The following is a 15240-nucleotide window of genomic DNA, read 5'->3' as shown; positions in this document are numbered from 1 at the left end:
CACACGGACTCTCATTGTGATTAAATTGTAACGATAGGCTCATCTCTTATAACTGTTTTCTCTATTCTGAGCCCGCAAATCTTCTCACTCAACGTACTTGTGTTTTTATGCTCCAAATAACCACCGGAGGCAAATTCCTAGAGTGTTTTCACATACTTGGCCAATAAAGATGATTCTGATTCTGAGGAAGTGTCCACATCACAGCAGATGAGGTATCAATCTGTCTGTTGATCTCTTGCATCTTTCTTCCCTCACTCGTGAACAAGACCCCAAGATTTGGTGAACTACAGTAAGTATTGCATCTCTGCTTTTTGCAGATGATGTGGACCTGTTGGATTTATCAACCTGTGACCTTCAACTCTTGCTGGACTGATTCGCAACCAAGTAACAGCTGGGATAACAACCAGCACCTCCCAGTCTGAGATTATGGGAGAATGCTCTCTCTAGATCAGGGATGAGATCTTGCCCCAAGTGCAGGAGGTCAAGTTTAGTTATATGTATTTATAATTATATATTTATGTGTAATTGAGAATTTTTAATTCATTCTTTGTCATTGCATTGTAATTGCCTATTATAATAATTCACAGAGCAAAAGATACACAAGGAGGAGAAGACAGACCATGCATTAGATTTTGCACATACGTCTGCCATTTTCTAAACCTGAGACTTGAAATGTAGATTGGGATGTCATGCAAATGTCTGCAAATATTGAACACATCGCTAGTTCTACAAACAAGCCAATCACCTAGAGGCAACACAAAAAGGAAGGGCACAAGAGAAACATACAAGTAATATTTTAAGACCTTTAAAGTATCAGTCTAAAATACAACAGTGAAACTTAGAAACAGAGACACAAAATCCAATGTTCAGTCAAGCTTCCATACCTTTCATATCCCCCATGTCCAGAGTCTTGCCCAGTTGCTCAAGCAGGTCTGCTCGGGCAGCATTCTTCTTGTGCTTTTTACCATCGTAATGTTGTTGGGCCATTCCTGGGTTGTTGAACCAAGCATTGCATAGTTGGCAGTAGCGATCTGAGTCACGTCGGTGTCGTGGAGAGGTTATGGGAGATGTGTCTGGAGAGCTCTTTACAGGACTGGGAGATGCCTCTGTGGGACAATACACAAACATATTGTTTCATGCTTTGTATTAGCCTTGTAGCAAAAATGGTTGTCTGATTATTCGAGTTGTTTGCTTGCAATGCTTGTAGACTTGCATGCATCTCATTGTGAACTGATAGGTCATTTAAGATGAGGTTTACACCGCATGGTTCAAGTGACACAATTACAGGAAAGCATAAACTCATGCCAAATAAATGGTTGGATTAAATTGGAATCAGGCACGTGGATATGGAGTGTAAATAAAAAAGACAGCGAAAGTGTATTCATTATAGTGGGTAAAATGTCTACACTAAAGGTTAAATTAAAACTACAATGTGACAGAATAATGAATGCTGATAACAGCAGATGATAAATTGTAATTTGAGATGGATGGCAGTTTATACGATGCAGCCACCTCGCCAAGATGTTTACATATCTCCCCAGGAATGTCATCAGGACCAACTGCCTTTCCATTTTTCCTCCTTTTTAGTGCCTTTCTAACTTCCCCCTTACTCATCATTGCTACTTCCTAATCCCCCACACTTGCATCTTCTACTCTTCCTTATCTCTCATTTTCCTCATTCATCAACTTCTCAAAGTATTCTTTCCATCTATCCAGCACACTACTGGCACCAGTCAACACATTTCCATCTCTATCCTTTATGACCCTAACTTTCTGCACATTCTTCCCATCGCTATCCCTGTGTCTATAGATCCTTTTCTCCTTCTTTAGTGTCCAAACTGGCATACATGTCATCATATGCCTCTTGTTTGGCCTTTGCCACCTCTACCTTCGCCCTACGTCATATCTCTATGTACTCTTGTCTCCTCTCATCGGTCTACTCAGTGTCCTACTTCTTCTTAGCTAACCTCTTCCCTTGTATGATTTCCTGTAGTTTGAGTTTCCACCATCAAGTTTCCTTCTCTCCTTTCCTACCAGAATATACAGTAAGTACCCTCCTGCCTGTCTCTCTGATCATCTTTGCTTTAGTGGTCTAATCTTCTGGAAGATCCTGCTATCCACCAAGAGTCTGTCTCACCTCTTTTCGAAAAGCCGCACAACACTCTTCCTTTCTCAGGTTCCACTACATGGTGCCTTTTTCTTCTTAATCTTCCTCCTCACCACCAGAATCATCTTACACACCATGATCCTATGCTGTCTAGCCACACTCTCCCCTACCACTACCTAACATAAGGTCTGCAAATGCTGATAAAGGTGATGTGAGTGTGCTCTAATACAGTCCACTAATTTGGTTTCTGGGTGACTACAATCTGAACTTTAAATACTGTTTCAGTAGCATAAAATTATAGCATAGTGTGATTAATTAGATGTATGTTCTATTTAACAGAACAAGAGGTCTGTCGTGTAATTTGCATGTCATTATTATCCTATACGTTTGTGAATATATTTTGTTGAGGCCGGCAATATGAATTAAATCTCTTCACGGCCATTGACAGCTATAGAAGTCAAATATCCATGTTACACAATATTTTGAAAAATATTTTTTTTAAAGTGACTGATGCTAGAAACACTAGAAGCAACCAAATTGCAGATCAACAGCAACACAGCCTATAAAACACAAGTTGGTCTTCTGAAGTGTAAGCGAGCCAGCAGTATGTAACTGACAGTGAGGTATAAGAGCTTTAATAAGCCTTCATCTGCCGCAAAGTAACAATGTCCAATGGCCCTCCTAGTGCAGTCATGTGAAAAAGAAGTTGTTATCTCCATTAAATGCCTGAAGAGGAAACCCTAAATTCTACTTGACAAATGGAATAAAGAGCATTTTCTTCCTGTTGCTGCCCACTTGTGTCTTAATGCATGGTTACCACGGTTAACCTGAACACATACTGTTTTGTATTGAGGGCTCTATAGTACCATACAGCACTATTAGTTTAGTTCCTTGAACACTGTGTCAGTGAATGTGCAGCCCACCTGAACCAGTAGACGGTCAAAGGAACAAAGCTTCCAACTCATAAATCAACCATGTATCAAAAAAGAAACAAAGAAATTTATGGCTAAAAGTCACAGAAATTCAGTTTTTGATATGGACACGGCAAAATCACCAACAAAGAAATACATCAGCTTTTCATTATTTTACATTGTATTGATTATGTGATCATAAAACTGTATTTTCTGTATTAAATTATATTATATTGTGATAAATTCTGAATTGCTTTGCTTAACAGACATTTCCCTAGCTCTGGCATTCCCTACGATGCACATACTGTATTTGTTTTCTTTATTCGCTCCCATTATCTTCCCGGCATTAGGCATTATTATCATCATTAAGACACTATTGAGCAGGGGTGTGAAACTCAGTTCAAGGGGCCACATACAGCCTAATTTGATGTCAAAATTGCCAAGTCAGCAAAATCATAGTATAAAAATATAGAGATGAATACCTTGGTGTTTTCCCCTCTGTTTTAATCCAAAGCAATATAGGTACAGTACATAAGGATTAGGAACATCTTCATATCTAATGAATTATCCTTTCACATCCTTTTTAAGAAGCACCTCAGATTTCTTAAGAATTTGCTTCGCTTTATAATTTTACATCTGTACATTATAACTGATCACAGTAGTTGTATAGAAAAGGCACAAAACTGAAAGATATTTAAAGTCACTTAAGGTTAGTGTGCGCTTGTCAGTGAGGAAAAAAGCCATTCAGAGAAAATACAAAGTAAGAAATATTGTAGTTACCAATTGTAGCATCATACATCACTGCAAATAAGAATGCTCCTGAGGTCATAGAGTTTTGAATTCGACCAACATACTGTGTTACCGAGACAGCAGCATATTGTATTATACAAAGTAATTCAAGAAAGAACAACTAAAGCCATATATCAGGCTTTTTGGATTGAGGGACTGAGACTGGATGGTAATTGGACTGCAGATAGTGATTAAAATTGCTATATTGTATGTTTTATTCTCTGTTTATTGTCCAACATTTTTTTATATATAAATCTCTCTCTCTCTCTCTCTCTCTCTCTCTCTCTCTCTCTCTCTCTCTAGTGTTTTCACACTTTAGTTATAACATGTTTGCCATTCAGTGGTTTATAATAGTGAATTGAGTTTAAATAAATCTGCTCCTTTATCTACATCTGTATGCAAAACAAAAACAAAAACAAAAAAAAACAGGCTGTACAGTGCAATCCGGCTTGAATGAACGGTTTTTAATTTGAAGGGATTCAGCTTCTTTGAAAAAAAAAAAAAAAGAATTGCAATGTATCTCAACAATGTTTCCTTTTATCCCTCATGACAATGAGCATGGACAAATATGGTCACTTTCATAGACTGAACCATACATACAAACTCATGTTGTATGGGGAGTTAACGCTAACAAACCCAAGTGCTTTTCAACCAGCTTCAGTGATTAATTATGTCCAATGAATCAACTGTATGATGTGAGTTACTGTTACTTACTTACTTATCGAGACTGAAACTGTTACTTTCCCATCACATCCTTACTGTACATCAGGGGATCACCAAACATTTTGAAATAAGAGCTACCGGTAGTTATTGGGTACTGATGAATGTGAAGGGCTACCACATTGATACCCACTTCTAAAATAATACATTTGCTCAAATTATCTTTATGTTATCATTAATTATTAATAATAATCATCATTGATCATGTTAAAACATGCATGTTTTTGAAATGTGGGAGGAAGTCAGAGTACCTGGAGAAAAACACAGGCAAGAACAGCGAGCAATTGCAAACTACACAGGAAGGCTGTAGCCTGGATTCAAATACCCAATCTCATTTGTGTGACTTGTCAACATTTCAATTTGTTTAAAATAAATATAAATACATATATAAAATGGAAGAACTTAAATTGTTTAAAAAAGTTTTGTTTTTTTGTTGTGAGTCATTCATAAGTATAAGAGAACCTTTCCACATCAAAACCCAGGCGAGTGCTGTCCTATCTAGCCTTGTGTGAGAAGTTAAACATTAACCAGAAAAGGCCCTGAGAATGAAATGACCTGGATGAATGAGAATTATCACAGGTATATAAGTGAACTGCTACTTTGACCGTTTGTCTGTTGTAATATGATGAGGCGTCAAAGTCATACGTACATAACAGTTCCAAAAATGTGAAGCAAATAAGGTAGCAGAACATTTTCGGAATCAAATTCCCTGAATCACTTCCCTTTAAATGAATGTGGGGGAAATATTTCCCGAAGCTGAGTTGTGGACGTTAAAGGAAGTGACATTCGTGGAAGCTGCTGTGCCTACAGCCGAGACAATTGGAATCCAGCCAGAACATGGGAATTGCAATCCACATAGAAGAAATCAAAATACACATGGCTACAGTTACGTAGATAAGTCAAATAATAATAATAAATATTTATTACTGCAAGTCCAGACTGTAAAATAGAAATAAATTTTGAGGTAAAACTTTGCATCAACGGGATTTTATATTCAACCAAAAAATATCATGCATATCAGCTTGTGCTATATGGGTCAGTGAACATAGTCACATCCAGAATACTGGAGTAAAAGGGCAGTGGGCATATTTTTTAGGTCACCAAAGCTGTGTGCAGTGCTCTAGCAGATGATAATGCTTGAAAAAATTTCTTTCGACTGTCATGAATGTCGGCCCATCGATTTCAGACTGATGTCTAAAATCTATGACACTAAGTTTTAATGGGGGCTATGTATACCAAATGACGGTGTAAACCACCTGTCAACGCCGATAGAGAGGCAGGTTTGTCTCATTAGTGTTTATTGAGGCAATAACAGCAACGCCTGCATGGCTGTTAAGGGCGAATGAGGAGAAACAAAAATTGCTTGGCTAGGCACTGATGTCGTAGAATGGGACAACAGAGGGTCCCAAGAGGGGACGTATCACCCAATAAAATCTGATGGTCTACCGAAATTAAGTAGAAGTCAAAAGCCTGGATTTATCTCTGCTATTCTCTTGCCATGGCAGATTTGTTGCTGGTATCATGTTATTGTTATTATTTCACATGATAAAAGGAGCTCAGCAGTTAGAATACCAAAATAAGTCTCAGCAAAAATGGTTAACAACTGTAATTAAACTCCTTTTATGAACCATCTAGAATGTGTGTATCGACTGTGTAGGAATTGCATTTACAACAAAGCAAGACTATAAAGTAATTTGATTTGACATGAGGAGAATAATGTTATTTTTGGTGAGCAAAGATATTCTACTTTAATGGTCTTTCCTTCTGATCAAATAATGTTGACTTCAAGAGATGTTAATACAAGATGTGATAAAGAAACGAGACTGACACGCTCGGAGAGTTTACGTCAGTGATGATGCTCCTTTCAGTTTGTTTACCTGGGATATTTTCAGCATGGAGGTTGTTGGAGACAAAACTAACAAATATTTTGTGTCTTGGAGCTAAGTAGTTGTCCTTGTCTTTTTATTTGCGAACTCAGACAAGGGTTTTCAATACCAACATTTAGATTTCTAGCAAAATGTTAGCCATCATTTGCATTGAACAAATTCTAAACTAGAACTTAGGCCATAGTGTCTGCAGTCGACTTTGTTTTTAACCTTTGTTTTGGTGAACACTCATGTCTACAATATGCGTAAAAAAACACCGGCTGTCTGAACCTGCATTAAGTTGACGACTAAATGGCTCATTATGCTTGAAGTTAATGAAAACACATTCGGCACGCCTTGTGAAAACAAAGACATTAACTTCTTGAACCATAGAAAAAGTAGGCTTTATTAGCACCACCAAGAGCAAAGAGAAATATTTATTTATTTTTATTAATTGTTTTCACTCCTGTTGGTTGATTTGCATGTTAGGAGAGTAAGTTATCATTCTGATACAAAAATCTCATCATTTATTTTCGAAGAAACTTTGTGAACAGGTGGTACGGGCTGAGCAAAAACAACAATGACATTTAGATGCAAATTGGAATAAAAAATGGCAAGACTTCAGACTTCTGACACTTTGTTCCGAATGCAGCCATCCCCACCTGTCTGAAAATGCTATTGGTACAGTCTTATCTTGTCTGGTGGTCAATCATTCTTCATGAACCAGAAAGGTGCCCACTTGCTAACATACATACAGATGAACAACAAGAAAATATGGTTGTCTTTCATTAAATCACTTTTGTCAGATGAATTGTATAATTCTCAGGACCTGAATTGAGAGACCAGCATCAACTTCATCCTCAAAAAGGCCCAGCAGAAGATGTACTTCCTGCGGCTTCTGAGGAAGCCCGGCCTGCCACAGGAGCTGTTGAGGCCAGTTCTACACAGCAGTCATCAAATTAGTCCTGTGTTCATCCATCACAGTCAGGTTTGGTACTGCCACAAAAAAGGACAAACTCCGACTGCAACGGACAATCAAAATTGCTGAAAAGATTGTCGGTACCCCCCTACCCACCTTTGAGACCTTGCACGCTGCCAGAACTAAGACAAGAGCATGCAAAATCCTCTTGGACCCTCCACATCCTGGTCACCACCTGTTCCAGCTCCTTCCCTCAGATAGGTGCTATTGAACAATGCAAACAAGAACTAGCAGACATTCCAACAGCTTCTTCCCTCTTCCATTAACATCTTAAACAGTTAACTTACAATTCCATTGTAACATGCTGGCAATTTTGTCTTGAGATTGTTGTCATATCTCTGTCGGGCCAATTATACATTTGTGCACTTACTGTAGTTGTTTCGCCACTCTGGATTACTTGCATATCTGTTGTTGAACAATACTGGCCACTCGTGCTTGAGAAATATCTGCACCATTTGCACATTGGACACTGTTCCAGGTTATTGCACTACGAGACGCTTTCAACTGCTGGAATTTCTTCAAGTCTCTGCGCCATTTGCACAATAGTCACTCTACCAGACCATTGCTCTATTAGTCATTTCAAACTGCTCTAAATTACTAGAGGACTCCGCATCATTTGCACAATTGACAACTATTCATCCACTTGTACCTTTCATACAGAAAACAATGGACTGGGACATTGCGGAGTCTGTGTGTTTGCTCAGACAGCATTATGAAATCGGTCAATAAGATCCATGGCAACGTCGATGCTATCTTCTGCTGTGATGTAAGTACTTTTCGGACAGCAACAGCAGGGCCGGAAAGGTGAGTCTGAGGTGTTAAATGTCACACCTGGGTCCTGTCTTTCCGCTATTCCCTTTCACGCAGCCACTGCCGCACCTCTGATACGACCTCTGAAGCTGACAAATTTGTGGGTGGTCTTCAACCTCTCATTTCATAACAGTACATTTCCCACAGTACAGTGGCATGTGACACTGCCAGTTTTGACAAGCAGTGTGAAAAGGGTACAGTCCCATGTAGACTCCAGCAAACACTGTCATTCACAATTTAACATCACTCTATTGAGGGCTGCTATACGGGCCAGAAACAGCACACGGTCTAAAGCCTTTCACGTCTTTTTTGTTTTTTTTAATTCAACCCTATTGCTATTCTTGTGTGTGTAAAGTTACTAACATGAGAGAAGAGCTATTCCAAAGAAAGTAGGATCAATGCTGTTTAACAAACTACAAGCCGAAAATACAAAACATACTGTATATTGTTTTTTTGCAGTGCCTTAGGTTTTAATGATACGCATATGATTATTTTCAGCTTTTTATCTTAAAACTGATCTGCGCACAGCAGACTGCGGTGATTTCAGAATAACTTTACATTTAGTGTTTCCTCCTGTAACAATGGCTTCATATCCTCACAACAGCTAATGTGAAAGTTTATTCAAGGTGAGCAGCTGTCTGTAGAATACACTAACAGCTGACTGCGGGCACCCTGGGATAAAGATCAGTTGGTTAATAAAGACCCCTCAGGACAAATCAGCCAACAGCACCGGCTGTTTTTGGGCTGCTGTTAGTGGTGAAGTTCGGCACTGGCCTTCCTGTGTGGCGTTTACATGTTCTCCCCGATGCTTGTGTGGGTTTTATGCGGGAAATCCAGCTGTCCCACTTTGTGAGTGTGAATCATGGTTTGTCCATGACTTGAGATTGACTGATAGATAGTAGCGATAGAACTGTGCTAATGACTCTACAGCATAACTGGGCATAAAAAGAATTGATTTTAACTTCATGTCTGGCTTGAATATTGCTCAATACTACACAGTGGATGAGGCACACACAGAGGCATCACAGTGGATCAGCAGCAATCATGGTCTTATCATATTGATACTGTAATCAGGATTACAGGACTGTACTGGCATTGTGATAGTGCATAGTTCTCCTTTATCACCCCACCGGTTAGGAAAGAGGGGGTACGATCTTTAGTATTATCTCACCTCGAATACTGTTCAGTCATATGGGCCGCTTCTACTAAAAGTGACTTCTCTAGGCTTCAGACCAAAGTTACTCGCCTTATATTGATGCACTGCACTTTATTATGGCTTTTAATCAATATATAATATATTTCAATCAATATATAAAATGCAATATAATTTATTAATATTTGTATAGAAATGTATTTTAACCAGTGAACCAAGATCATTTTATGAAAACTTAAAGTACTCTTATTAGATTCACTCATATAATATTCAACCTGCTACCAACTTTAATTTGGTTATTAATTGTCCTGATAAAACTTCCATCCATCCATCCATTTTCTGAGCCGCTTCTCCTCACTAGGGTCACGGAAAGTGCTGGAGCCTATCCCAGCTATCATCGGGCAGGAGGGGGCGTACACCCTGAACTGGTTGCAAGCCAATCGCAGGGCACATACAAACAAACAACTATTCACACTCACATTAACACCTACGGGCAATTTAGAGTTGTCAATTAGCCTACCATGACTGATATAAATATATCTTTGATATAAATAAAACAGACTCAAGCTCTATTGACAGAATTTTTTTTAAACAACTATTAAGCATTTGGCACAAGAGGTATAGATAATCGTTAACCCACTAAATAGGCCAAAAAAATATTGTAAACCACAGAGAACTGTTTTTAAAAATCCTGCCAAATTTCCATCCATTCATTTTCTGAACCACTTACCCTCAAGCAGGTCGTGGTAGTGCTGGAGCCTATCCCAGCTAATTTCGGACAGGAGGCGGGGTACACCCTGAACTGGTTGCCAGCCAATCGCAGGGCACATACAAACACACAACCATTCGCAATCACATTCAAACCTACGGGCAATTTAGAGTCCTCAATTAACCTACCATACATGTTTTTGGGATGTGGGAGGAAAACGGAGTACCCGGAGAAAACCCACGCAGGCACGGGGAGAGCATGCAAACTCTACACAGGCGGGGCCGGGATTTGAACCCTGGTCCTCTGAACTGTGAGGCAGATGTACTAACCAGTCTTCTACCGTGCTGCCCCTGCCAAAGTTGAATAAATTTAAAAAACACCATGAATTTAAAATAGGGCTATAAAATGATGAAAGATAAGGGCCAAGCTCCAGGACTGTGTGGTCGTGTACGTTGAAGGTGCTGGAGACAAGCCCTTCACATGTGTATCAAATACATTTGCTGTCGTCAAATACTGCCTGAATAACATGTGGCGCTGGGGTTATGGTTAATAAACAGTTAACTTTCCCATATGTGTGTGTGTGTGTGTGTGTATTATGTGTGGACTAACGCCCATGCCAAAAACGTATATTTGCGGTTTATTCCCACTTATCCATTAATTTTTTGGGTTGGTGGCAATTATCGGGGGGTCCCCTGTACTCAAATATTTCAGCCTTCACATGTGGTGTGCTGTACATGTGACTAATACGTTTAAGGGGGAAGTAGGCCTGCATCAGGGAACAGCCCTAAACCCGTTCCAGTCTTCAGTGGTGATGGATAGGCTGACAGATGAGGTTAGACTGGAATCACCGTGGACCATGATGTTCCCAGATGACATTGTGATATGCTGTCAAAGCAGGGAGCAGGTGGAGGAACAGTTAGATAGGTGGAGGCATGCACTGGAAAGGAGAGGAATGAAGATTAGATGAAGTAAGACAGAAAGAGGAAAGAGTAAGGCTACAGGAAGAAGAGACATTGAGGGTGGATGACTTTAAATACTTAGGGTTAACAGTCCAGAGCAATGTGTGGTAAGTGTGTGGTGAGGAGGTAAAGAAACGGGTCCAAGCAGGTTGGAACGGGTGAAGGAAGGTCTCAGGTTTGTCATGTGATAGAAGAGTCTCTGCTTGGATGAAGGGCAAAGTTTATAAAACAGTTTGGAGGCCAGCCATGATGTATAACTTAAAGACAGTGGCACTGAAGAGACAAGAGTGAAGACACAAGGCAGTTATTACTATTATTATTATTATTATGAAGCAGAGGTGGCGGAAATGAAGATTTTGAGGTTCTCTCCAGGAGTGAGCAGGTTGGATAGGATTAGAAATGAGCTGATCAGATGGACGGCCAATGTTAGATGTTTTGGAGACAAAGTTAGAGAGAGCAGACTTTGATGTTTGGACAAGTCCAGAGGAGAGCTAGTGAGTATAGTGCTAAAAGGATGATGACGATGCAGCTGCCAGGCAAGAGAGCTAGCGGAAGACCAAAGAGAAAGTTGATGGAAGACATGAGGGAAATTGCCGTTAGAGAGGAGGAAGCAGGAGATAGGCTGACATGGAAAAGGATGACGTGCTGTGGTGACCCCTAACGGGACTAGCCAAAAGGAGGAGAAGAAGAAGAACTCATGCAGTGTCATCCATCTATCCATTTTCTATGCCACTTATCCTTTGAGTTTTCCAGAGAGCTTGAGAATTTATTCCAGCTGTCTTTGGACGAAAGGCAGACTACACCCTGGACTGGTCACCACCAGTCAATCACAGAGCACATACATATAGACACATTCACATTCGCACTGTCACTGAATAGGAACACAACCCTGCCTGCACAGAAGTCAGGCAAGTGAACCACTACACCATTGTTGACTCTCATGTAACCTTAATTTATGGATACAAATTTGCTCTGCTAAGTGCAGTGAGAAAAGGCCTTAATACAGCCCATTCAAACACATGTATCACATATGAAAACCATAGTACATTTATTTGTTTTAATTTTTTTTTTTAAGGGCTGTACCTTTGGTTGTGATGGCAGGCTGATCCCCAAGTAGCAGTTTTAGCCTCTTGGCATGAATTTTACCCTGGTAGTGTGACTGTGCAACCACTGCTGATGTGAAGGACATGTTACACAGCGTGCAACATTTATTCTTGTCCACGTCACCTTCGTCACTGCCCTAAAAAAACACAACAATATACAATTAAGAAATCTTATCAGTAATGGAACAGCAGAATCTAAGGGCAACTTTAAAGATAAAAAGCTATCCCTTGAAGAGTGTCAAAGAAAGATGTGACTTCCAACACAGTTTCAATTTAAACACATTCCCCAATAACATTCACATCGGGCTGGTGGCACAGTAATATTCAGCAAGCACCTGGGGCACTTCACCTTAAAGCTAGAAATGTATGACAAATGTCTAGTTGTTTGAAAAATCCTGGTGTGCCAAGAAATACTGGTGCCCTCCTAGAACTGGCAGGTCATTCCCACCTGGCCCCAATGCAATTAGACTGGTAAGACAAAAAGTGGAAAAAAACATTTTTTTTAGTTTTAGGTCAGTGTTAAATTTGTAGTGCTGTTTTTTTGTTGTTGTTTTTTTAACCTGTCCTGTTCAGCTGCATGACCTTCCAGAATGGTGGATCTGTATGCCTTTTGTGCTGGAACAGTTTTGCTGTGTAACAGGATAATTTTTTTGGACAGATTTCACAAAGATACAATACTGTGTAAAGGTTTTAGGTCAGTGTTAGATTTGTTGTGTTATTTCAGTGTGTTTTTTAATATAGTATACAAACACAGCAAGTATTTTTAAAGCATTACTACTGTTAAATTATTATTATTATTTAGTTATTAGAACCATATCTTTGTTCACCTATCTATGCCATTGACATATAGTGACGCAGTAATAGGCAGAACAATTTAATTCTCTTCAAGTCTAATCTTTACTCTCCTAAATAAAAGCTCAAGTTATATTATATATGGAAGAGTATTCCCTAATTCTATAATGCAATGACTGACATGTTTAACATTTCATATCCAATTGGGTGCCATGCGATTGGCTGGCAACCAGTTCAGGATGTAACCCGCCTCTCGCCCGAAGATAGCTTGGATAGGCTCCAGCACGCCCACGACCCTAGTGAGGATAAGCGGTACAGAAAATGAATGGATGAATATCCAATTGGGGTGGAGGAGTGATTATTATCAGTGTATTATTATTACAATCTATTAATAATTATCAGACGTGAATGAGCACTGCTCATGTACAAAGTTCAAACTCCAAACATCTTCATCTTTATGTGAACAAACAGGACCTTCACAATGCATTTCAGACTAACTAACACACATGTTGGTTATGTTGACAGCACTGGCTCGGGAGTGGAGAGATAAGTGCAGATCTTCGCTGGTGACGTAGATAAACTCGAGATATTCGAATGACCTCTGGGCAGAAAAGCGTCTGGATGATTTTAATTCATATTTTACGTTTACTGAGGCATCATAGGGCCAATATTACATCCCCAACACAAGAAAAAGTTGGTTTGGGAAAATATGCACGTTTAACTGCAAGACACACATCGTTTTAGAAATTGCCAGAATAATAAGAGGATTTTTTTTTCGACAACTATAATAGACAAAGACAATACAGTCATGGCTAAAAGCATTGCCACGTTTTTAGTCAGGAATGTATTTATTTGTCTTTATTGTTTTTTAAAATTTGATTATTTTAATATATCATTATTTTATTTGTTACTAATTTATATTTCTGGTTGTTCTTTGAAGTTATATTTAAAGTTGAGTTTAAGGTAGTTGAATAAATACAACGTTTTTAAATAAATGAATAATCAAGTTTATTAATCATGATTTCAATATCAATCAAAATATTTTTTTTTCCATAATCGCCCAGCCCTTGTGTAACATCCCCTCCCCCTTCACTCTGCGCAGGCATGCAAGAGCTGCGAAGCAAACCCAAATTAACATGTCAGATCATATAGCCAATAGCACTCACAATAAATATATTGAAAAGCTATTCCATATGATGGTATCGGCAGTGATCGGCAGATCTGACTCAACGATTATCCATACCGGAATCAGCAGCACAAAACCCTCATCGGAGCACCCATAAGTACAGTATACTGTATATAGTGGGCACAACATCAAGACACAAGATAAAGCATCCTTGGAATATCAGTGCTAAGCAAATATTTTAATAATCTTGCCATTGATTTATTCTTTTAAGCATTATCATGTTTACAATTGCAGTGCCTTGATTTTAGTGAGGATAGTACAGAGTCATTGCCATGAATGCAATTGGACTAATTAATTTCTTAAAAAAGGGTGTAAATAATACACAATAAAGGCGCTAAATCCAAGATAATCAAAAGACATTATATCATGAATATACGTGGCCAGTACAAGGTCTGACAAGGTCACCACACCTCATGGTGACAGGACCAGGACTCCAAAACGCTTAACGTCAGACCCTGATACGCACGCACCTGCGCACGTGCACACACATGCACACACACACAAACACACACGGCATCATTGTGGATGACTGGTTAGCATATCTGCCTTACAGTTCTGAGGACCGCGGTTCAATGTGAGTGTGAATCCATCCACCCATTTTCTGAGCCACTTATCCTCACTAGGGTCGCAGGAGTGCTGGAGCCTATCCCAGCTATCATCGGGCAGGAGGCGGGGTACACCCTGAACTGGTTGCCAGCCAATCGCAGGGCACACATAAACAAAACAACTATTCACACTCACATTCACACTTACGGGCAATTTAGAGTCTTCAATTAACCTACCATGCATGTTTTTGGGCTGTGGGAGGACACCGGAGTGCCCGGAGAAAACCCACACAGGCACGGGTAGAACACGCAAACTCCACACAGGCGGGGGTGGGGATTGAACCCGGGTCCTCAGAACTGTGAGGCTGACGCTCTAACCAGTCGTCCACCGTGCCGCCATTGATCCAATTCATTATCCAAAACAAATTCTGAAAAAAAAAAAAAAAAAAAAAATATATATATATATATATATATATATATACACACACACACATACAAATAATACAAACACACGCATATGGACGCACACACACGCACACACACACACACACACACACACACACACATTAAATGTATTTAGTTATTTATTTCACTGGGGTTAAACACAGACAT

The 15240-nt window shown here is 39.4% G+C and overlaps 1 protein-coding gene across 1 annotated transcript in view; it reads right to left on the bottom strand.

Annotated features, from left to right (window-relative positions):
* The window catches only part of zmat4a (zinc finger, matrin-type 4a), an 87939-nt gene that overhangs the window by 22382 nt on the left and 50317 nt on the right, over positions 1-15240 (bottom strand). Inside the window, exons 4-5 of the mRNA XM_061672840.1 lie at positions 12086-12242; positions 885-1106 (exon numbers count right to left, since the gene is read on the bottom strand). Coding sequence (XP_061528824.1) covers positions 885-1106; positions 12086-12242 — 379 coding nt within the window. The remainder of the gene's footprint in view (positions 1-884; positions 1107-12085; positions 12243-15240) is intronic.

The sequence above is a fragment of the Phycodurus eques genome, chromosome 3, assembly GCF_024500275.1.
Source record: "Phycodurus eques isolate BA_2022a chromosome 3, UOR_Pequ_1.1, whole genome shotgun sequence".
NCBI classification, from domain to species: domain Eukaryota; kingdom Metazoa; phylum Chordata; class Actinopteri; order Syngnathiformes; family Syngnathidae; genus Phycodurus; species Phycodurus eques.
Note: the sequence above shows the minus strand (reverse complement) of the source record. Positions and strands in the feature narration are given on the sequence as shown.